General features: G+C 43.3%; 1 protein-coding gene across 2 annotated transcripts in view; it reads right to left on the bottom strand.

Moving 5' to 3' along the window:
- The window catches only part of FOXN2 (forkhead box N2), a 62,998-nt gene that overhangs the window by 14,407 nt on the left and 22,620 nt on the right, over window positions 1-25,971 (bottom strand). For both annotated transcript variants that reach the window (XM_077282442.1, XM_077282443.1), the window contains exon 2: window positions 3,490-4,028. In XM_077282442.1, coding sequence (XP_077138557.1) covers window positions 3,490-4,014 — 525 coding nt within the window. In that variant the 5' untranslated portion in view covers window positions 4,015-4,028. The remainder of the gene's footprint in view (window positions 1-3,489; window positions 4,029-25,971) is intronic.

Below are 25,971 nucleotides of genomic sequence, written 5' to 3'. Positions count from 1 at the left end.
AGGAGCGACGCCAGTCCGGGAGGACAAATATGCTTTTTTTTTTTTTCTCCTTCCATATGTTGTTATCCAGGACACTGCGGCATTTAAAAATGAATGTCACAAGTGGATGAACCCTTTAAAATACCCTTCGGCCCTGCATATAAGTCACTGGAAGCAAATTAGCCAGTTACGTTGGATGCATTGTTGGTGATGACCCTGTGCTTACAGTGCACCTACATGTTTTAGATGTGGGGGGAATCAGAAATCGCCTGCTTCTTCTAATCTTTAATAAAGGAGCACGCAGCTTCAAGTTTAGTAAGACCAAGTATGATCTCACATTACTGAGAGCTGAAGAATAGAGCCAGGAGGAGGAAGTGCTGCCATGGCAACCCAAACCAGACTGTTATCCGAGACCAGAGCGAGACGTGCAAGTGTACAGCGACTGCCTATATGGAGCTGGTGGGAAACACTTCCAAATATAGGCTTCCCTATAGTGACCAATATATATTCACACATATAAAAAAAATGATGTTGATTTCCAAAATTAAATGGTTAAATTTTTTCCATATAAAAAAAAAAAAGCGTAAACCAGGCATCATTCAGTTATAAGGGCTTCGATATTCGATCTTTTCCGTGTTCAAGTCTGAGTCAGAGTGACAGAAAAGATCATAAATGTCTTAAAGGAGGGACTTGTTCCCATCCTCGGTATGTGGGGGCCTCGATCCTTATGCCACCTGGTTTAGAGATGCATTTAGACTGCGGGTTGTAGGGAAGCCTTCTCCCAATTAAAGGCCCCAGTGCAAAAAATGTTGGTGCTCAGCATTGAGGCGCAGAAAGGACGGAGCGGTGGCTGTGCATTTGCCTTTAGTTCTATGGTCTTGGCAGACAAGCGCACCTGCTCAGCTAACTCCCATAGCAGTGAATGAAGAGCACCTCGTGCACAGCCACCGCCCCATTTATTCTCTGTCTGGATGGAGTGCCACCACAAGGGTCAGAGGACTCATTTCTGCAGACTGTTCTGGACCGTGGAGGTGGGATCAGCACTGTCAGACATTTATAACATATCCTGTGGACTTGCCATAAATGTCTATGATGGGAAGGCAAAATCAATGGCGATTGTGGCCTGTTCAGCGTGAACTTATTTTGAGGCCCATCAGGAAGTAAAAGGCAAACCGCATTATGAAGGTGGTCTTTCATTTTAATGCCCAACAAGCGTATAGATGATTATCAGAAAGCTACAATAGCAATAGAAGAGGACATTAAAAAACGTCACAGCCCCCAGTCTTGTGCAGCAGCTTTCTCCCACTATATATAGCCCAAAGATTTTCTGGTCTATACCAGAAGGCAGACAAAAGACAGCAGCGAAACCCGTGGGCCATTTTTTTTTTTTTTTTATGGGATGGGGGGGGGGGGGGATAAAGTGAGAGGCAAAATTATTTCAACCAAATAGGTGTGTCATCGAGTCAGTCAATGCGATCCATGAATTTAGGATAGACTAAAAGCGATTAAATTCTCCACCATGCCCTCAATAAAGCTTTTACTTTTGGTCGCTGCAAACATACAGAAAATTATAATGAAAGGCAAAGTGCTAGAAGAGCAGAATCTCCCCTCAAATGACTCCATTTTGGAAATTATAACCCTTTGGGAATTTATCTACAGGTGTAGTGATGATTTTGACTCCATGGGTGTTTTCCAGAAACAAGCAGCAGTGGATGTTGCCGAGTGAAAACCGCAAACTGACGTTGCAGTGACCAGGACGTTGCAGTGACCAGGACGTTGCAGTGACCAGGACGTTGCAGTGACCAGGACATGCTTCTGGAGACACACACCTGTAAATTAGGAGGGCTCTCATCACTACAGAAATGCCAAACATATGGACTCTAAATGTGGTTTAGACACACTGGGGCTCAGAAGGGAAAAAAAATAATAATCAACAACTGGTGAAGAATTTGTTTTAAATTATTTTTTACACCGTTCGTGCAGTATAAGTGATTAGGTGACTTTATTCTTAGGGACGGGGTGATTCCAGCGATACCAGATTTACATCCGGTTTTTGGGTTTGGCTGCTGTCACACTAAAAGGCGTTTCTTTATTGCTAACTGCTTTTTTGTGGGATGAGTTGTCGTTTTTATTGGTACCATTTTCGCTCACATGACATTTTTTGATCGCTATTCCGATTTTTGGGAGCCAGAATGAACAAAAACCAGCAATTCAGAAACGGTTTTCTGTTTTTTAATTTTTTAAATACCATCACGCATGTGGTAAAATTGATAAAGCAGCTATATTCTATGGATCTATACGATTACAGCGATACCACATTTATATCTGTTTTTATGTTTTGGCGCTTTCACACAAACTATTTTGTAGAAAAAAAAAATATTTTTGCATCGCTTTATCCTAAGAGCTATAACTTATTCTTCCGCTGACGGCAATACCAAATGTGTTCCTTATTGTTTTTGTTTGTTTCTCTTTTTTTTTTTTACTTAAATTTTTTTATCTAAAAAAAAAAAAAAAAAAAATTATTTTTTTACTTGAGGATTTTTTTTTAGAAAACTTTTAATAAAAAAAAAAAAAAAGTTAACGTTGTCCCAGGAAGAGACATCAACTTTATACTGACAGATCGTTGATCTTATACTCTGTAATGCTTCTGCACTGCAGGGCATCAGAGCGGCGTCTGACACCTTCCTTGAAAGACCCTGTGGCCATGTTGCTGACCAGGGTCACCATGGAGACCATCGACAACGCTATCGCATTGTGTTGTGCCATAGGGAGCAGACAGGGAGCTCCCTCCCTATGCGATGCACCTTGATGTCGCTGTCCCTATTGACAGTGGAATCAAAGGGGTTAAAAGTCCACTATCGGTGCTAGCTCCGATCGTAGGTGTAGCTACAGGGTGTCAGCTCTCACATAGCGGTCACCCGCATCCAAATGTGGCGGTGATCAGTGTGAGCCCGCGCGATCTCTGCGAAGTAATATAATCTTGCTGGATTGGTGAAGCAGGTTGTAGGTCATTTTAACCATACAAATAGTGCAAAACAAATGATGGCACAAAAAAGAAAATTGGCTGCTTCACATCAATGGAGTGGATCTTCTTCCAGGCTGCTTTATTGACAGGGCAAGACTGCCAACGTCATGCTGCTCAACAATAGACAGCGGGGAGCCGGCTGTCAATCACATCCCATCAACAGAGCAGAGCGGAAGAGAAGCGGCTGCTGTCGACACAATGTCAGCGGCCTGTGACCAGAAATCTGTGCCTAACACAATGGGTAGGTAGCAACAGGCCGCCTGTTAGTTCTTAGGCAGACCGTAACATAAATAAATTATACTCCCAGATACCCCCTTTAAGGAGTTATGGTGAAAATGGGAGTATCACTTTCATGGTAGTGGAAATTTAAAGTGTTCCTCTTTGGAGTGACATTATCCAGAGATTGCCATTTTCTGTTGTTTCCCTATGGCAATGCTTTTGTAAATGCTGTAATGTGAGTTATATAAAACAACATTTTTACTTACTTTACCATGGCTGCGCTCAACTTTCCGAAAGCATTTATTTAATGAAAGGTTGTGTCGGACAGAGTTCTTCCAGCCAGTTGGGGCAGTAGCAAAATACGGAAACCTGTCGAGGATCCAGCTGTAGATTTCTTTCACCGGCAGACATTTGTTGGTGGAGTGCTCAATGGCCATATAAATTAAGAGACTGAATGAATATGGAGGCTTTGAGGAGGCAGAGGTTTTTTCGGGGTTTCGACAACCAATTGGGGAACTGTCACCTTCAATATCATACAGTGGGTTATTTGCGGCCAGCCCCTCACTCCCCAGGCTGAAGTTGTTCAGTAAATTGGTACTTTCATGAAGCCAGTTCAAGTTTGTCAGCTCTTCGTCTGCCGGAGCGCAGTCCACTGCAGAGGCCTTTGGTCTGTCGGCACCAACCTCTTCTGGTAGACTTCCCATCGTGTCAAGTGGACTTAATCCTGCAACTTTCTCAGCTCCGGGGGTCTCTATATTTTTGTCTGGAGTCATTCCCGTAACCGGACCCATGCAACCTTATATCTCTGATAAAGACAAAAAAATAAAAGAATCAGTATAGGTTCAAGATATTTTTTATTATGTTTCTAGTTCTTTAACCTATCGAATCTAGTACTTCAAGTCAGTTATGTATTTCTCATGCACTGACACATTTTGTAATTTATGATCATAGACATAAAAAGGTATCTCCCTGAACTCACAAGGGATAATATTTTTTGGTTATGACATACATATACATTCCCTGCAACAAACAATGGAAAGTCACAGTTTATATTGCGGTAAGCGTTTCATCTTTGCAAAAAGCCTACACATTTTTCATATGCAAATTCCCACCCACCAACCCCTACCCGCAATCAGAAAAAAATAGGTTCTTGATTACAATTTTGAATCTCCTGGTATCTTGTATATTCAGCACAGATATATGAGCATGTAGCGGAGCTTCTGGGGCTGTATGCACTTGGAACTTGCCCCCCAGGAGGATCAGAGGGAGAAGAGTAATAGATGCACTAAACCAGAGACACAAAGGTTTACATAAAGGCTCTATACTTCAGCCTTAGGATATTGCTAAACAAACTTGCAAAGTTGCACCACTTTCATCTCATAAGCATAGGAGCAATAAAAAAACAAAAAAACAAACACAAAACTCCATACCCTAAATAAAACATGAATGATTAATTCCTAGAGTTGAGCAAAGATGCTGCGCTAGTTGGACATCCAGTCCGGACCTCCGAGGCAGCAGGACCCGGCCGGTCGCCTCTTGCGCTTACTAGTCCTTCAACTCCCAAGGTAAGCAACAGCGGTACTCAGGACACAGATGAGGAATGCAATATTTTAGTTACATAGTTACATAGTTATTAAGGTTGAAGGAAGACTGTAAGTCCATCTAGTTCAACCCATAGCCTAACCTAACATGCCCTAACATGTTGATCCAGGGGAAGGCAAAAAAAACCCATGTGGCAAAGAGTAACTCCACCATGGGGAAAAAAATTCCTTCCCGACTCCACATACGGCAATCAGACTAGTTCCCTGGATCAACGCCTTATCAAGGAATCTAGTTTATATACCCTGTAACATTATACTTTTCCAGAAAGGTATCCAGTCCCCTCTTAAATTTAATTAATGAATCACTCATTACAACATCATACGGCAGAGAGTTCCATAGTCTCACTGCTCTTACAGTAAAGAATCCGCGTCTGTTATTATGCGTAAACCTTCTTTCCTCCAGACGTAGAGGATGCCCCCTTGTCCCTGTCTCAGGTCTATGATTAAAAAGATCATCAGAAAGGTCTTTGTACTGTCCCCTCATATATTTATACATTAACATAAGATCACCCCTTAGTCTTCGTTTCTCCAAACTAAATAGCCCCAAGTGTAATAACCTATCTTGGTATTGCAGACCCCCCAGTCCTCTAATAACCTTGGTTGCTCTTCTCTGCACCCGCTCCAGTTCAGCTATGTCTTTCTTATACACCGGAGACCAGAACTGTGCACAGTATTCTAAGTGTGGTCGAACTAGTGACTTGTATAGAGGTAAAATTATGTTCTCCTCATGAGCATCTATGCCTCTTTTAATACATCCCATTATTTTATTTGCCTTTGTAGCAGCTGCCTGACACTGGCCACTGAATATGAGTTTGTCATCCACCCATACACCCAGGTCTTTTTCATTGACGGTTTTGCCCAGAGTTTTAGAATTAAGCACATAGTTATACATCTTATTACTTCTACCCAAGTGCATGACCTTACATTTATCCCCATTAAAGCTCATTTGCCATTTATCAGCCCAAGCTTCTAGTTTACATAAATCATCCTGTAATATAAAATTGTCCTCCCCTGTATTGATTACCCTGCAGAGTTTAGTGTCATCTGCAAATATTGAAATTCTACTCTGAATGCCCCCTACAAGGTCATTAATAAATATGTTAAAAAGAAGAGGGCCCAATACTGACCCCTGTGGTACCCCACTGCTAACCGTGACCCAGTCCGAGTGTGCTCCATTAATAACCACCCTTTGTTTCCTATCCCTGAGCCAGCTCTCAACCCACTTACACATATTTTCCCCTATCCCCATTACTCTCATTTTATGTAACAACCTTTTGTGTGGCACCGTATCAAAAGCTTTGGAAAAGTCCATATATACTACGTCCACTGGGTTCCCTTGGTCCAGTCCTGAACTTACCTCTTCATAGAAGCTGATCAAATTAGTCTGACATGAACGGTCCCTAGTAAACCCGTGCTGATACTGGGTCATGAGGTTATTCCTCTTCAGATACTCCAGTATAGCATCCCTTAGAATGCCCTCCAGGATTTTACCCACAGTAGAGGTTAAACTTACTGGCCTATAATTACCGAGTTCAGTTTTTGCCCCTTTTTTGAATATTGGCACCACATTTGCTATACGCCAGTCCTGTGGTACAGACCCTGTTATTATGGAGTCTTTAAAGATTAAAAATAATGGTCTATCAATGACTGTACTTAGTTCCTGCAGTACTCGGGGGTGTATCCCATCCGGGCCCGGAGATTTGTCAATTTTAGTTATTTTTAGACGCCGCTGTACTTCCTGCTGGGTTAAGCAGGTGACATTTTGTTTGGTTTTTTTTAACCCTTACAACCCCTTTCAATTATTGTAAAATGGTTTGGCTCAGTTTTCATGTTTAGACCTATGGCTAGTTTAAAATTTGGATTTTTCACATCTCTAAATACTTAAAGGGAATCTGTCAGTATAATGAACCCTCCTAAGCTATCTATATCAGTGTTTAGGTCCTAGTAAGCTAAATAAAACGATACCTTGATATCTGTGATCCGATGTCTTATTCCAGTTTTTTTTAATATGTAAATCAGCTGTTAAGATCTAAGGGCCGGACATAGATCTGTGCGAGTGTGACAGGGTAACGCCCATTTTCATTTACAATGAGCTTCAGATGCAGATTCTCAAGGAGATCTGTGTCCGGCCCATAAATCTTAACAGCTCATTTACATAAGAAAAACGGGAATTTCTCTTGAGTAAGACATGGTATCACAGATATCAAGGTATCATTTTAGTCAACTTTCTATGACCTGCATGCCCATGTAGACTGCTTAGTAGGGATGCTCCTACTGACAGATTTCCTTTAAGTAAAACTAGCAAAAGCTACAAAACAGTAACTTTATCATTTTGAATGGAAATTATTTTTTCTACTATAGCATAGGGATCAAACACTAACGCTGTTTTTACACTATTGATAAGTCATATCATTATCCCGCTGATGATAATCCGCAGCACCTTTGTCGCTCCGTATATTTGAGGCCTTTTAGAATGAAAGATCACCGATTCTGCGTAAGTAAAAAAAAAAAAAAAATTGGGATCCATGGAAACACTGACAGAAATAAGTGCCACCCTTCACAGACTTTTGCCATCAGGTGCTGCCTAGGAGACCATTTGCATTTTTTCCCCCCATGAAGAAAAATGTACAGCCATATGGTCACTGTCCTGCCCTCCCCATCAGACAGAGATCTGTGATGGACAATTCCCCAGGCTCACAAAGCCAAATCTCCATCAAGTCTAATGTTAGAGGAACAAATGGCTGTGAGCCGATACCAGCCTTACTGTAGCCACCATGATGCCCCCAGTTACTCACTGTGTATCGCTATAATACTGCATATTCAAAAACACAAAAAAGATAAGAAATCATTCAGCCTCTTTCCCCTGACAACGCCAGGTCTCTGGTGAAACATGTCAGGGAGGCTTTAGGGCACTTTTTACTTAACATCGGTCAGATGTGTATGGGGATTTTGAAGGAAATAAGGCAGCGGCCGCACCAAGAAATCCCTACAAACCGTGGTACAGGCCAATGACTATGAGCAAGGAGATAAGTACTATGACCAGTAAGAGATATATTCTATTTATTATTATTATTCTTCTTCTTCTTCTATCTGATCTGCTCCTTACACACTCTGACCTCTGTAGGTTTTTAAATAATTCATTCCTTTTAAATAGAGGATTAAAAGTTACACTTTATGGTGCTTAGATGTTTTTTTTGTTGCCTTAGGCAAATTGTAATTAATCAATATAATACTGCAGCGCAAACAGCCAAGATATCAAAATGCTGTGAAAGTCAAACAGTAATATACTGCAGACCTGCCGCTGACAGACAAATATTGTAGCCAGACATAATACAAACAAGCTCTTTTTACTGAACTGACAACGCTCTGCCATTTGTCACACATTACAAATAGCTCCTTGTCCTATATGTTGACTGGTGTTGGAGGAAATACAGTATTTTAACTAAACCTATAAAATAAAATAAAAATTACTGCAATGATAAAGGGCATCTAAAATTTCCACAAAATATTGCAAGGTAACAAAACTTAAAATGTGAGAAATTGAAGGTGTGTCCAAAGGTGCTAGACAAAGTGCTGCAATTCTTCAAGTCATTTTTAAGTGTCCTGTATACTTTGTTTTGGTTTTTTAAATGGGTCTCCAAAAAAACAAGTGATAAAATGCTAATCAGTAGTGCAGTTACTGGCACGTAGGCTTTGTTCAGAAGTCCATGAGTTACGTATGTGTTCTGTGTCTTTCAAGGATAGAACAAGTGCCCATAATAGCATATGGAGCCGTTCACATGCCCATTTATTATTGCGGACCAAGTGGTCTGAAAACAATCCCAGAGACATGCATGACCTTTTTTTGATCTGAATCATGGATCTTCGTTTCCCATACAAGTTTATGGGTCTGTGAAAATCAAAGACAGGACATAGCTGGCCATCATCTGTCCGTGATTGGCATTGTAAACATTGATGAACAACAACATAGGAACAACAGAGAAAAGTAACACGTGCACCAGTTCTGCATTCTTCACCCACTCCTGATTTTGGCTTACAATTGTGCACTGAATGTCCGAGCACCTACAAAAGGCACATTCAATTGCATCTGTATTTTCCACCTCTGCCCACGAATAGGGTAGTTGTCAAAATTTTTGTCCATGACTGTATACTTGTTTGTCCGTCGCTTCATTCATTCCCCATGGAACTGCCGGCAAAAGCCGAATACAACGCTTGGCAGCCCTAAGGGAAATGGATGGAGCGATGTCCTAGCGTGCACACAAACGCCATTCGTACTAGGCTGTGTCCCATCCATTATGGCCAGGGATCCTCCTCCTATCTACATGTTACCACCTAACCTAAGAATAGATGATTACTTCTATCTACTGGAAAACACCACTAAGTCGGCGCCCTTTAACAATTACATAGAGCAAAGCTTTCTGATCATCAGCATACCAGTGTGCAGAGACTCTGCCCTGATTGATAAGGTTATTTAACTCACTTTCTTTAGCATTGAGCTCCATTTCTCTGTTCCTATACACAGATACTGTAAATACTCCTAAAAATCTCTGCTTTTGTCACCAGAATGGGACAGACCTGTACGTGTCTCCCATTTAGTTCAATAGGCGCTGGCTTATAGGAAGAACAGGGCAAAGGCCAATTAATGAGGCAACCTAGTGAGTCACGTAAGAAAGCAGCAATCACATTTCCTCTACCTGTAGATCACGCAGTTCTTACCATTTAGGAAATGCTGGAAAATCCCTTTAGATATTTTACTGTACAAGTAATGAAATTGTGCCATGAAACTTCGACCCCTTTGTGTACGTTTCCCCTACAGCCGGGTATTGTCCGTCTCCTCCATAAGCAGCTGCTAAGATTGGAGGTCAGATCTAAATCCCAAAACGCCCAACAAAAGGGCGAGATTCGATTACAATGCAGCACGATGTCAGTATCCAGGACAACTGAGGCATTAGTGTGTCTGCTCGGGCCGCGCCGCAGTAAAAGCTTAGGCCACAAGTGCAGCTGCCGGTCTTTATCAAAGCATGACAGAAGGGAAAACAGATCTGGTTTTATGGACTTACCATTTATACACAAAATTACACTATTAGCCTTTATCTATTGATTGACATAGAACAGTATTTATCTGTGTAATGCCTATATTTAAAAAGGAAAAAATAACTAATGTTCCTAAAAGGGGTTTTTTACAGGATTTTTATAAAAATTGTAAGAGCAAAGAATGTAAGAAAATAAAGAAAAGTAAAAAAAAAGTTACATGCCATTTTCAGCAGCTGCTCCACAGCTGGCGCTTTCCAGTGGCATTTATTTTGTCACTGTATATTCATGTGACCTCTGCAGCCAATCACTGTCCTCAGTGGTGATCTCTGCAGCCAATCACTGTCCTCAATGGTGATCTCTGCATGCTTGGCGCAAAACCACTGAGGTCAGGGATTGGCTGCAGCAAACATGTACGGTAAATATTGGTCAAATGATGATACCAGCAAAAAAAAACAAAAACAAAAAAAAAAAAGCATAGACCAACAAGGACAATTGAAGTGATGGAATTCACATTAGCATCTTAGCACATGATTTGCTCTTAAGTATTTTTTAGCCTGGGGAATTATTTGAAATATACCAAAACCAATATCTTAAATCCTTGCAGAGGGGCAGTCCGCTCTCCTGGCAGCTCTGCTTTCAGAAACCGTTGTATTCTCCAATAAAATAGCAAATTCTGATTAATCTTTTCTTAGACTCAAGACTGCACCATGGCACACGTTATTCATCTTGGAAATTTATGACACGACTGACAACTGAGCTTTAGTATTCCTTTGTCAATGGGATAAGTTGTACTCATTCTGACATTGAAAACGAACAATTTCAGGCCGGGGTCACAGGAGTGAACATGCTCTCCTCCAAGAGAATCGAATAGATCATGGTAATGACCCTCTGATCAAACTCTAATCTGAGTGACTGCTTAGGCTAGTTTCACACTAGCGTTAACTGCAATACGTCGCAAATGCGTCGTTTTGCCGAAAATACGCATCCAGCAAAAGTTCTTGCTGGATACGTTTTTTCGTCATAGACTAACATTAGCAACGCATTTGCGACGCATTGCCAAACGTCGCGTCCGTTTTGCGACGCTTGGGCGTGTGGTAGCGGACAGTCGGGAGAAAAAAAACGTTTTTTGCTCCCGACGGTCCACTTTTTCCGACCGCGCATGCGCGGCCGGAACTCCGCCCCCACCTCCCCGCACCTCACAATGGGGCAGCGGATGCGTGGGAAAAATGCATCCGCTGCCCCCGTTGTGCGGCGGAGACCACCCTAGCGTCGGAAACGTCGGCCCGACGCACAGCAACGGGTTGTTCCCGACGCTAGTGTGAAACTAGCCTTAGTGTGATCCAATGCTCTCGGGTGAGAGGTGAGGAGACGAGACGATGGAGAACAACACTTTTCCATTGTGCGAGTTCATGGAAATTGAACTGCACCCAGATGTCCTCCAAGTGCAGTCTGATATTTTTCAGGCACCCATGGACTTTAATGGGCGAGTGGCTTCTGATTTCAGAGTGAAATCACAGCAGGCTGCGATTTTTTTTCCACAGATTCAGTAAGTTTAAAATTAAAAAAAATAAAAAAAAAATCAGTAATCAGCTCATTAAATAACATTGGTCCAAGAGCTATCTGATTAAAAAAAATTCGATAGCACTCAACCGACAAATACGGTGGTGTGAGCGAGTTCTCATGTGTATGGAGACATCTTAATGACGAGGCGAAAGGTATCACCCAGTTGTCAATGTAGTCATACATTTCCAGAAAGAACATCTTAAGGCCCCACGCCTTATATTTTGCATTGCTCTTCTAATAAACATTCTGATTGTGCAAATAATAAAATATTTGAATTTGGCTACTGGCTGCATTGCTGCAATCCTTCAGGCTACATGCACACGTTGCAATTTTGCTGCGGATCCGCAGCAGATTTGATGATGCGGATCTGCAGCAGTTTTCCATGCCTTGTACAGTACCATATTAATGTACGGAAAACAAAATCCGCAGTGCACATGCTGCAGAAAAAAAAAAAACGCGCGGAAATGCAGCGTTGTTTTTTCCGCATTTCAATTCTTTGTGCGGATTCCGCAGTGGTTTACACCTGCTCCACAATAGGAATCCGCAGCTGTAAAACCGCAGGTGGAATCCGCACAAAAAAAAAAAAAAAAGTATAAAAAAAGTCTCTGAAGACTGAGGCTATGTGCACACGTTGCGGAATGGTGTGTGGATTTTTCCGCACTGTTTTTGCAAAATCCACACTGCGGATTACCTGTGGATTTACCACAGTTTTTTTGCGTTTTTTTTTTTTTGCAGATTCCACCTGCGGTTTGACACCTGCGGATTCCTATTGTGGAGCAGGTGTAAACCGCTGCGGAATCTGCACAAAGAATTGACATTCTGCGGAAAAAACGCTGCTGCGTTTCTGCACATTATTTTCTGCAACATGTGCACTGCGGATTTTGTTTTCCATATGTTAACATGGTACTCTACAACGCATGGAAAACTGCTGCAGATCAGCAGCGTCAAATCCGCTGCGGTTCCGCAGCGTGTGCACATAGCCTGAGGGCGTATCACCAGAACATGCCATGCTGTTAGGATAGGGCATGGATAGGGGCAATTTAAATACCAGTGATCCATCCCTCATGTCATGCTGTGACAGTATGTGCCATTTTGAAGAATGCATGACCTGTATAATGACAATATATAGAAGCGAGTGTCCCTGCAGCAGTTCTAGTGCTGGAGTACAAAACAGATTGACCGTGTCTTCAGGATAATCTTGGGACATCTGTACTGACAAGGGCGAGTTACTAGCTAATAATATTCTAGACAACCAAATGTTGTAATCACTTCGATATCATATTATTCTGATGTTGGTGTAGATGACAACGAGTCACACTAGTCAGTGAAGACTTACAACCAGGATCTTTTGACTCCCATTTTTAAAAACATTAGTTGGATAAAGGAGTTTAAGGGTACATGTACCCAGCGTCAGCTGCAAAAAGTAAGTAATGCACAGCAATATAAAAAGGAGTGTCAGTGCACAAATTCAGTCTTTTGTTACTTTTTTTTCTTTTTTTAACCACTGCAGGGTATGGAAACCATGAAGAGGTTAAAAGAAGCAGTATGTTCATTCTTCGGACAGCTATAGTTTAACTTTTAAAAGAAAAAAAAAAGGCGGAAGCAAACCTTTATTTTATTGAAAAAGTAAATGAGGGGTCCTTGGTTTATCCTGGCTGTGGCTAACAGCTCAAGACACCATTCTGCCCTTTTAATTACAATGCTCAGCACCTCCCCTCATGTTGATGGACAATGCTCTCTTCCAAGCACTGCAATAACTGAATCCTCATCCCCCCCCATCCCCGCACACACTGGCACCGCAGGGATTACAGTAATAGCACACACAGTCAGTACGGCCGCTCGCTGAACACAGTAGACAGGGAGTGGAACATGCCTGTACCGACACTTGTGCTCTCGACCTCTGCACAGTCAGTGTGCGCAGGGATGAGGACTTAATTCAGGCAGCTTTCCAAAGTAATCATGGTCATTCAAAGTAAGGCTACCGTAAGTTCAGAGCATGATCGTGGATGGGCCAGAACGGTGTACTGAGACTTGGACACAGTGGGGCAGCACCAAAGACCCCCCATTTACATATGTACCGTATTTTCCGGCATATAAGACGACTGGGCGTATAAGACGACCCAACTTTTGCAGTTAAAATATGAAATCTTCTTAAAAGTCGGGGGTCTTCTTATATGCCGTATGTCGTCTTATAGGGCCGGTGACTAATGTGCCTTTTGGGGTGGGGAGTGGTCCCGATGATGAAGAGAGGAAAGTGTGAGTGGAGTAGCCCCCTATTACCTCATTGCGGCAGCGTGGGGGTCTCTGTGCTGGGGAGCGGTGGCTCCTCATTGCGGTAGCATAGTGTTTCTGTGCTGGGAGCGGCAGCTCCTCTTCGTGCCGTGGGTGCTGTGGGGCGGTGCATCTTCTTGCAGCATCGGGGCTCCTCCGGCATCTCCTCAAGGCCCAGAGGTACCGGCAGCTCCATTGCTGCGATGCGGTGGCCTCCGGGAAAATGGCCGCTGGGGGCGGCGCATGCTCAGATTCAGATCTCGTCTCCCAAGATCTCGGGACGAGATTTCAATCTGAGCATGCGCCGCCCCCAGCGGCCATTTTCCCGGAGGCCACCGCATCGCAGCAATGGAGCTGCCGGTGCCTCCGGGCCTTGAGGAGATGCCGGAGGAGCCCCGACGCTGCAAGAAGATGCACCGCCCCACAGCACAGAGCCCCCACAGCACGAAGAGGAGCTGCCGCTCCCAGCACAGAAACCCTATGCTGCCGCAATGAGGAGCCGCCGCTCCCCAGCACAGAGACCCCCACGCTGCCGCAATGAGGTAATAAGGGGCTACTCCACTCACACTTTCCTGTGAGAAGCCCCCTCTCTTCGTCATCGGGACCACTCCCCCCCACCTACCATATGCACATTTGTCTGTACCCGGCGTATAAGACGACCCCCGACTTTTAAGAAGATTTTGAGGGGTTAAAAAGTCGTCTTATACACTGGAAAATACGTAATAAAACTTTTTTTTTTATATAAAAAGAAACTAATATGTACACTACAGGTATGATGTTTATAGCAGCCAAGTGCCCTATATGAATGTGTAAGTGGTTGAGTTTTGGGGATGACACTCCTTTTAACGTTAGCTCTGCCATTATTGATGTAGAAGTGGGCTCCATACATGTAATAATGTGGAAATGAGCAGCAAGAAGTGGCCATCTAGAGCCTAGTATGATGCAGCACTTCCGTGCTGGACCCACTGCGCTGTGCATCAGCAAAAGGTCTTTGGACGTGAAACAAAGTGACATATCAGCAGATACTAAGATATCACCAAACTGTTCTAAAAGGAGTTATTGCCTGGTACAGGGCTTTTTCTGGCAGGTTTTCTATATGTTGCCTTCCTGTTGTGTCATTGCTACATACAAGAACTAGGTTAAGGCCAGCTTTAATGTATCTGAGCAACTAAAGCATTTGTCCATGAAAACATTAGCATTACCATTTTTAAAGACGCTATTTTAGATGGCAGCACTTTTATAAACTATCAAATATTATATACTGGCATTTAACAGCCATTAGACCAAGAAAGCTTTTTTTTTTTTTTTTTTTTAGTTTTGCTCTTGATAAGTGATCGCTGATCGATATCTTTACCTTTAAAATGTGTCCTGGTCTGAGCGTCTATTGATTAGACGCTCGTCTGGAACAAATGACCCAAAGCTGTACTGGGAAAAAGAAAAATATATAAAAAACAAAACACAACATGAAGATCAACATTTTTATTGATCTCCATTTTAGGTCTGCAGAGCCCCATAGCTAGCATTAAAATTAATTATACAGGTGCTTCTCACAAAATTAGAATATAGTCAAAAAGCTAAACTTATAATAATAATTTTTATTTATATAGCGCCAACATATTCCGCAGCACTTTACAATTAATTTATTTCAGTTATTCAATACAAAAAGTGAAACCCCCTATATTATATAGAGTCATTACAAACATAGTGATCAATTTCAAGTGTTTATTTCTGTTAATGTTGATGATTAGGCTTACAGCCTATTAAATCCCAAAAGTCATTATCTAAGTAAATTAGAAAACTTTATAATACCAGCTTGAAAAATGATTTTAAAATCCAAAATATTGGCCTACTGAAATGCACTCAATACTTGGTCGAGGCTCCTTTTGCATCAATTACTGCATCAATGCGGCGTGGCATGGAGGCGATCAGCCTGTGGCACTGCTGAGGGGTTATGGAAGCCCAGGTTGCTTTGATAGCAGCCTTCAGCTCATCTGCATTGTTGGGTCTGGTGTCTCATCTTCCTCTTGACAATATCCCGTAGATTCTCTATGGGGTTAAGGTCAGGCGAGTTTGCTGCCAATCACGCACAGTGATACTGTTGTTTATAAACCAGGTATTGGTACTTTTGGCAGTGTGGACAGGTGCCAAGTCCTGCAGGAGAACGAAATTTCCATCTCCAATAAGCTTGTCAGCAGAGGGAAGCATGAAGTGCTCTAAAATTTCCTGGTAGATGGCTGCGCTGCCTTTGGTCTGGATAAAACACAGTGGACCTACACCAGCAGATGACATGGCTCCCCAAACCATGACTGATTGTGGAAGTTTAAACACTAGACATCAAGCAGCTTGGATTGTGGTCTCCGCTCTTCCTCTAGATTCTGGGACCTTGATTTCCAAGTGAAATGCAAAATTTACTTTCATCTGAAAACACCTTGGACCACTGAGCAACAGTCCAGTTCTTTTTCTCCTTGGCCCAGGTAAGACGCTTCTGGCGTTGTCTATTGGTTATTAGTGGCTTGACACAAGGAATGCGACACTTGTAACCCATGTCCTGGATACGTCTGTGTGTGGTGACTCTTGAAGCAATGACTCCAGCAGCAGTTCACTCCTTGTCAATCTCCCCAAAATTTTTGAATGGCCTTTTCCTAATCCTTTGAGGCTACAGTTATCCCAGTTGCTTGTGCACCTTTTTCTACCACACTTTATCCTTCCACTCAACTTTCCATTACTATTCTTGGATACAGCACACTGTGAACAGCCAGCTTCTTTAGCAATGACCTTTTGTGGCTTACGCTACTTTCACACTAGCGTTAACTGCATTCCGTCACAATGCGTCGTTTTGCCGAAAAAACGCATCCTGCAAAAGTGTTTGCAGGATGCGTTTTTTCAGCATTGATTAACATGAAGCGACGCATTGTGACGGATTGCCACACGTCGCACCCGTCGTGCGACGGATGCGTCGTGCAGTGGCGGACCGTCGGGAGCAAAAAACGCTACATGTAACGTTTTTTGTTCACGACGGTCCGCTTTTTCCGACCGCGCATGCGCGGCCGGAACTCCGCCCCCACCTCCCCGAACTTCCCCGCACCTCACAATGGGGCAGCGGATGCGCTGGAAAAATGCATCCGCTGCCCCCGTTGTGCGGCGGAGACAACGCTAGCGTCGGCCCGACGCACAGCGACGGGCCGAGCCCGACGCTAGTGTGAAAGTAGCCTTACCATCCTTGTGGAGTGTGTCAATGACTGGCTTCTGGGTTTTCATTGGCTGTAAGCCATAATAAATCAACATTAACAGAAATAAACACTTGAAATAGATCACTGTTTGTAATGACTATATAAAATATACGAGTTTCACTTTGTGTATTGAAGAACTGAAAAAAAAAATATATAACATGATATTCTAATTTTGTGAGAAGCATCTGTATATATTATATACACATACATACACTCACTCCTGTAACTCTCCATATTTCCCATTTTAGGCCGGTTTCACACATCAGTGGCTCCGGTACGTGTGGTGTCAGTTTTCTCACGTAGCGGAGACACTGACTCACGTAGACACATTAAAATCATTGTGTCTCTGCACATGTCAGCGTGTTTTCACGGACCGTGTGTCCGTTTGAAAAACACGGAGACATGTCAGTGTTCGTGGGAGCGCAAGGATCACACGGACCCATTAAAGTCAATGGGTGCGTGTAAAACACGTACCGCACACGGATGCTGTCCGTGTGCCGTGCAGGAGACAGCGCTACAGTAAGCGCTGTCCCCCCAGCGTGTGGTGCTGAAGCCACCATTCATTTCTTCTCTCCAGCAGCGTTCGCTGGAGAGAAGGAATGAAAAAATCATTGTTTTTTTATTCCCACGATGCTTCCTCTCAGCACGTCCTGTATGAGCGGTCACGTAATACCGCTCATTACAGTGATGAATATGCGGCTCCACCTCCCATAGGGGTGGAGCCGCATATTCGTCACTTATGAGCGGTGCCACGAGACCGCTCATACAGGAAGTAGTTGCGGCGCTGAGAGGAAGCATCGAGGGAGCCGGGTGACTATTTTATTTCCAGCGGGCGGGCGCACAGGGGGTGGTGACAAGGATCTTTATTTTAAACCCTCAAAAAATAAAAACAATGATTTTTCATTCCTTCTCTCCAGCGAACGCTGCTGGGAAGGAATGAATGAATTCCGGCTTCAGCACCAGATGCAGGGGACAGCGCTTATCTCTAGCGCTGTCTCCTGCACAGTCCGTGTGGTACCCAGTCGGCACACGGGCAGCACACAGCTGCCGCACGTGTGCCACGTGAGCACACGGACACGGATAACTCTGGTACCGGAATTATCTGGACGTGTGAGACTGGAGATATATATATATATATAGATATGCATATAGATATACATATAGATATACATATAGATATACATATAGATATACATATACATACACACACACAGCAATGGAATAGATGCCAAGTGCCTGGCAAGGGAAAGAATTCCAGGGTGAGATACTCTTTAAACCAGCTGCAATGAATGGGCGAACCTCAACCTTATAACTCTGACGTCTCTATAAGAAAATTAGGGTCATTTAGGCATTTTAGAGCCTACAATACATTGTGATTTTCTCTTCCAACAGCAAGTTAGATAATGAGTACATGAATTATGAGTGAACCTTGTGACAGGTGGAGTTCTTGTACCACTAGTACAGGTATGTATTCAATTTCTAAGCTTAGATGCATCTTGCTAGATATGTACAGATAGTTTTTCTTCCATTCTGTGAACTCCAGAGCATAATGATAACTCAGGATTGCTACATATTAATATAACCTGCCCTTTAACAGCATTAACATCCAACATTAGAATTTGATTATATAATTATATCTATTGTAGCATAGCGCCTACTACGTTGTCTTGGGGGACACTCGCTTGGCACAGGATTAATGCACTCAGGCACGGTTTTCTATCAAAACAGAGTCTTTTAGGTTTATTTCGCACAACATTAAACCACATCCATAGGAACTTAGTAACAGCTTGAACAGTATCTGGACATATTCAACTTTACCACAGTTCGTCTCTGACCCCGGTCAGCATTACACACGGTTTTCAGACCGTTACCCGTTGGCAACCTTCACGGGTTCCTGGACACCTCTTGGCCTCAGAGGTGCCCCAGACACAATGTCTTTCTCTTCCTTTCACTCTGACCCCGGTCAGAACACGAATCTCCATTCGTTACCTGCCATTGCCGCACAGGTTCTCGGATACCTCTCTTCACCAGAGGCATCCTTCCGACATTCTCACTCTGACCCCGGTCAGTACAACATGGATGTCCATCCGTTCCACAGCCTGGTCTGTGCGAGGTTCAGAGCCCCCGTCATGTGCTCTTCAGGGAGCCGACACCCCCAACACATGGGGCTCTCTCCAGGACCTTCCAGCACAGACCATTCAGATCCACACTCAGAGCCCATGTGACCAAACCTCAGTCACATTATATGCTACTAACCACTCCCCTAGATGGGAGTGTGTTTGTGTGGCTAGTTTGTCCTGCCCACCTCACACCACTAGCCTAATAAGTCTCCCTTACAACTACACCATAGATATACACTCTTGAGGGACTACAGGTCCCAGAACAACAACATTGCATCAGACTTACCACGCAGACTCCCTCTGTGACACATATCGGCCATTCACAACACTGCCAGTCACTGTTTCACCATGATTATAATGATAAATATGCCTCCATGCTTATCCCAAGGAGCACACACAGCGCCCCCTAGCTGCCACAGGGGTCACTACACCACACTATCTATATATATTTTATATAGGAAAAAAAAGGGTATACTGTGTGAATATACTGAATAAAATTCTGCACACCTCAAACTCATATCTATGTTGCCCATGAAATGTCATCATTTCTGCATTATCTCAGATGTCCGATGTGCTGCTCCTGTCATTCCTAATAGTAGGCTATAAATAAAATTGACAACTGGGCGTCAGCAGTTGGAGGGTGTGTCCCTACACAGTCCAATCAGAGGTGGCAGGATAGAGACAAACAGGTTTGCCAAAGGGAATGGTATCAACCCTGTTAATTTAGTCATACGTTTCCAGATGAAAGCGAAAAAAGCTCAATGCAAAATTCTTAGAAAACGTGTTTCAGAATTGTCATTTATCGGTGTATTTACTAACACCGACATGTCAGGAGATCTGACCAATTCTTAATTATCAGGGCAGTGAACCGAGAGCAGACATAGGGCCCAATTCATTATTATATTTATGCTCTCTTGTTGTCTAGTTTTTGGAGTTTTTAATTTTCAACTAATTGTTTTTAAAATCTATACCAATATTCCCAATATAGGATGCCGCGCTGAAAGAGGATAAAACCATTTGTGACTGAAACATGAAAACAGTGAATATTCAGTTGTATTACCTTGTAAGTGTAACCGGCTTATCCACCGTATGGAAAGTGAGCTGTTGCTGCAATCGTGCCGTTCGCACTACTGAGGGGAGAAGCAGCGTTTTGCAAACCACAAATGCAAGGAAGCGTCCTGCCGATCTGCCGAGTCCCCTGTGCGCACGCTGCTGGATGTGCCGGCAAGCAGCCTCGGCCAATGGTGCCGCCGTGCAGTCGCGTGGTGTGCGGGGGGCGTGGCTAAAGCGGTGACGTCACCTGTCCATCTGACGGACACTAGCAAGGGGCCAACCCCGACGCGTTTCAAGGGAACGTCCCTCTTTTTCTCTTTCTTTTTCTGACACCTTGAGAAAGAGGGACGGTTCCCTCGAAACGCGTCCCCTCAGTAGTGCGAACGGCACGGTTGCAGCAACAGCTCACTTTCCATACGGTGGATAAGCCAGTTACACTTACAAGGTAATACAACTGAATATTCACCGTTTTCATGTTTCAGTCACAAATAGTTTTATCCTCTTTCAGCGCGGCATCCCATATTGGGAATATTGGTATTTATTAAGTGTCAGCAGGTGTGCACACAACACCTGCGTAGGTGCCTGCAGCTTGTTTGGTACAGGTTAGCGTAGCGCCGGTGTGGTTTTTCTTGATAATCTTACTGTTTTTAAAATCTATTTTACACATTTTTTTTTTTCTTTCCACTTAATATTTGCCAATGCAGGTGAGTTTTTGTTTTCTATATTTTATTTGCAGTTAATTTATCAAATGGCAATTTTTGAGAGAAAAAAAAAAGTGTCACAAATTTTTTGCAACAATGTACTTTGTTATTTAGGTTTGAGCACATTTTTGTAACATTTTAGCAAAATGTGACTTTTTGCTTTGCAAAAAATGGAACAGACAGAAATAATGAGAATTTGTTACATGTACCATCTTGAAAAATTTGGGATAAAAATGTCAATGAATACTACAAGTCAAAGAGTTAAGGAAAAAAAAAAAAAGCAAATGATGAATCGGTCCCCAAGTATCTAGCAATCTACATCAGGTATTATTCTGCAATAATTCTTGCAAATGAAGCAGCATTCATTGTGAGGAGTCATCTTCTTGCCAGTCATCAAATGAGAAGAGGCAGCATCCCCATCAATTGTGAGAAGGCTGCTTCAGTGCAGTGTCCCTTTCCATTCTCTGTTGCCACAAAAGGAAGGAAAAACTGCCTTCCCTTGCACTGATTGCGTATACTAGTGATATGCTGTCTCTACCCGTGATGGGAATACTTCTTTAATTGTATTGATAAGACTCTGAATTAAAGGGATTAGTTTAATGAAGACTTCCCTTTCATAGGCAAATAAACAGGTGCATGTCTGGATTCTCTAAATTTGGGCATGACTACGTATTTGCGTCTGGCATAAGTATCAATATTACTGTGTCTAGTGGTTTTCATACATTTTAGTGATCAGTGCACCCTGATAACACATGATAGAGTGCCTTAAAAAAAAAGAAAGGTGACAGAACTTTATCAGTCCCACAGCGTGGAGTGGAAATGTACAGGCTCAACACTTTCTTAAAAAGGGAGCCTGTCAGCTGTTTTGGCCGATATAAAGGTACCTTCACACGAAGCGACGCTGCAGCGATAGCGACAACGATGTCGATCGCTGCAGCGTCGCTGTTTGGTCGCTGGAGAGCTGTCACACAGACCGCTCTCCAGCGATCAACGATGCCGAGGTCCCCTGGTAACCAGGGTAAACATCGGGTAACTAAGCGCAGGGCCGCGCTTAGTAACCCGATGTTTACCCTGGTTACCAGCGTAAAATCTAAAAAAAACAAACAGCACATACTTACATTCACGTCCCCCTGCGTCCACTTCCTGACTGACTGAGCGCCGTACAGTGAGAGCAGAGCGGTGACGTCACCGCTGTGCTGCTTTCACTTTCACTTTGCGGCGCTGAGTCAGAGGAGGAAGCAGACTGCAGGGGACGCAATGTGAGTATGTGCTGTTTGTTTTTTTTACATTTTACGCTAGTAACCAGGGTAAACATCGGGTAACTAAGCGCGGCCCTGCGCTTAGTAACCCGATGTTTACCCTGGTTACCAGTGTAAAATATCGCTGGTATCGTTGCTTTTGCTTTCAAACACAACGATACACAGCGATCGGACGACCAAATAAAGTTCTGGACTTTATTCAGCGACCAGCGACATCACAGCAGGATCCTGATCGCTGCTGCGTGTCAAACGAAACGATATCGCTAGCGAGGACGCTGCAACGTCACGGATTGCTAGCGATATCGTTATAATGTCGTTTCGTGTGAAGGTACCTTAAGATGCGGCCACCGCCTTTCAGGGCTTATCTACAGCATTCTATAATGCTGTAGATAAGCCCCTGTTCAGACCTGAAAGATAAGAAAAATAAGTTTTATTATACCCACTGGGGGGGCGGTCCGGTCGGTGTTGCAGGTCCGGCGCCTCCCATCTTCTTGCGATGCCGCCCTCCTGTTCCATCTCTCCCCGGCATCGTGCTCCTGTGCAGGTGTACTTATCTGCCCTGTTGAAGCCACAGCAAAGTACTGCAGTGCGCAGGGCCTCTGACCTTTCCTGGCACCTGCGCACTGCAGTACTTTGCTGTGGCCTCAACAGGGCAGATAAGTACGCCTGCAATGGAGCGGGGGCTTATCTACAGCATTATAGAATGCTGTAGATAAGCCCTGAAAGGCGATGGTCGTATCTTATAGCGGCCAAACCTGGTGACAGGTTCGCTTTAATTTTCTAATGGGGGACAAAGTGTCCCTTTCTTGCGATCGGAGAGGAACTCAACCCACTGGTCAAAAAGTCGTCACCTTTACTTTGGATACTTGTTAAATTATTGCACGATAAAATCTTTAAAAGAACCATAGCTGCACTATAAAATCAGAAATCACAAACTTAATTAGGGTACTTTCACACTAGCGTTTTTTGCAATACGTCGCAATGCGTCGTTTTGGCGAAAAAACGCATCCTGCAAAGTTGTCTGCAGGATGCGTTTTTTCCCCCATTGACCAACATTAGCGACGCATTGACACGTCGCAACCGTCGTGCGACAGATGCGTCGTGCTTTGGCGGACCGTCGGCACAAAAAAACGCTACATGTAAGTTTTTTTGTGCGACGTGTCCGCTTTTTCCGACCGCGCATGCGCGGCCGGAACTCCGCCCCTCCTCCCCGCACCTCACAATGGGGCAGCGGATGCGCTGAAAATCAGCATCCGCTGCACCCGTTGTGCAGCGCAAACAACGCTAGCGTCGGTACGTCGGCCCGACGCACTGCGAAGGGCCGAGTACGACGCTAGTGTGAAAGTAGCCTTAATCGGCATAACAGTCTTGTGGAGCAAGCTGAAATAGATGGACCGCAATACGATCGAACTGGTTGAAATCCAAGCAGTTTTCTTGGATGGCAGGACCATCTGCCAGGCATATTACATAAGAATAATTTTTATGTTAAAAAAAAATAAAATAAATTATTTACCCAACTCCACCCGTCAGTCGCCCTTTTGAAACAAGGTTCTTTGTTGGAGACTACTCTTGACTTGTCTGTGGCAGGAGGTGCTTATTTGGAAACTAGATGAATGGATAACAAAGAGCATTCATCCTACTCAAGTATGCGACTCTTATGCAAATCCTGAACAATCTGAATGTGAATAGCTGTGAGCCCCAGAAAAGACCCCACAACAGGGTATTATTAGGAGGCCTGAAGATCAGACCCTGGCTATGTAAGGTGTGAAAAAAGAGAAGTGGTACAATACCCATGTGACTGGGTAACTGGACACAAGAAAGCACTTCAGCAAAATCAAAGCCTGTCTTCGGTACATTGCACCCATTGTTTTTTATACAAAGAGGACACACACGACCAATGCTGCCGGCCCCTGAAGACGCAGCACATCTACAGCTCAGCCTTTAGCTTACACTGCCTGGATAACAGAATACCCCATCCATCTATCTATCTATCTATCTATATAAAATACACGTCGTTAGAAAGTTCCTATTGACTTACCATACCTGTAAATATTTGCATAAAACATCAGTGTCTCATGTCAGAATCTGGTGATTATCCGGGGATAACACTAATTATATTAGCATTCTATGACAGGAATAGTGCACCCAGCCACTGGTCTATTTACTTCCATATGATCACCGAACTTCTTGGCGACTTCTAATATTCTTGGGGTGGGGTGGGGGAGGGGAGTTTAAGGGGGCAGCACGGTGGCTCAGTGGTTAGCACTGCAGTGCTGGAGTACTGGGTTCTAATCCCACCTTGGACAACATCTGCAAGGAGTTTGTATGTTCTCCCCGTGTTTGTGTGGGTTTCCTCGGGGTACTCCGGTTTCCTCCCACATACCAAAGACATACTGATAGGGAATTTAGATTGTGAGCTCCATCGGGGACAGCGATGATAATGTGTGCAAACTGTAAAGCGCTGCGGAATATGTTAGCGCTATAAACAAAAATATATTATTATTATTTAATATGGTCACATTTATTAAGAGGACATAAGTAGCCATTATTTTGGCAAGGGCTAGTGAAGACAACTGTATTTTCAGTCCAAGTGCGGTCCAACAAAATATCAGCTCACACCCGGACAAATTTTATTCTATGCAGCTGTACATGATTTTCATCCAATATTGGGATTGCACTCAGCTTTGCAAGTCAATGAGTCCATGGGGTGGGGGGGGGGGGGGGGGGGGAAACAAACAAAAAAAAATCCCTGCACACTGATGACAAATCAGATCGCACTTCTTCACAGCTACCGTAAAATCAGGCTGCCGAGATGCAACACCATTTTAATAAAAGCATTTTTATTCCTATTTTTCTCCCCAAAATTTGGGGTGCGTCGTAGGCTGCTTTCACACACTTTTTTTGCCGTCAGTCACAATCCGACGAATTTTGAAAAAAAAAAAAAAAAGGATCCGGCAAAAGTTTTTTTTTTCCTCATAGACTTGTATTAGCGACGGATGGCCTCACGTTTCATCCGTTTTTCGCAGGATCCATCAAAAATTGTTTGTTTATTCGGCGGCCGGAGAAAACGGACATAGTAAAGTTTTTTGTGTCCGTTGAAAAAAAAAAAACGGACAGCGATCCGTCGCCATCTGTCGTTTGCTAGAATGGAAGCTTATGGCGCCGGAGCCGTCAAATGACTGAATTCTGGCTACTGATTTCGGCTACTGATTCCGTTTTGTTTTTTTAACTGACCATGCTCCGATTTTTTTAGGATCCAGTTAGGATTGGTTGTTAGAGACATCTGGTGGGAATTTCATATCAATAGAACCTTTAGAAATATGTTAAACACTTATTTCACCCGCTGCGAACAGAATATCAAAAAGGAAAAAAAAAACAAAACAAAAAACCTCACAGTAAAAATATTATACCATAAGTATTGTCTGTTACCTTGACAACATCAAAATATTTGAGCTATTGCCTAGCAACTAGATCAGTAGGAAGCTAGGAGACAACGCTGTTGCACTTTACTCTTACTGGATGGATGTCATCACCTATGATTCTGCAGAAGTGGTGCAAAGGGGGTAATGATGACACTACCATCCTTTTATACATCTATAACTGCAATAATGGGACATTGAGAAAAAAATAAATTAAAAATGGTGTGTTGCCAGAGATTCCCTATAATATTTTGAATGTGTAATTTTAACATCAATTGAAAGACAATACGATCAGCTATTTTCAGGTTCCATTAATGAATCATGGTAAGCGCTAAAGGACAAGGTGTGAAAAATGTAGACGGGCAACACGACTGCTTCATCAGCACTCTCGTCTCTGCGTCATCTTCTTGTTAAAGATGAAAATCGGGAGTTATACCGCCCAGGAGCAAAAACCTACAGCAGCCAGCGCTCCCTGCCCTGAGTATGTATTTAACATA

Source organism: Ranitomeya variabilis, chromosome 2 (genome assembly GCF_051348905.1).
Source record: "Ranitomeya variabilis isolate aRanVar5 chromosome 2, aRanVar5.hap1, whole genome shotgun sequence".
NCBI lineage: Eukaryota > Metazoa > Chordata > Amphibia > Anura > Dendrobatidae > Ranitomeya > Ranitomeya variabilis.
This window is presented reverse-complemented; position numbering and strand designations above follow the sequence as displayed.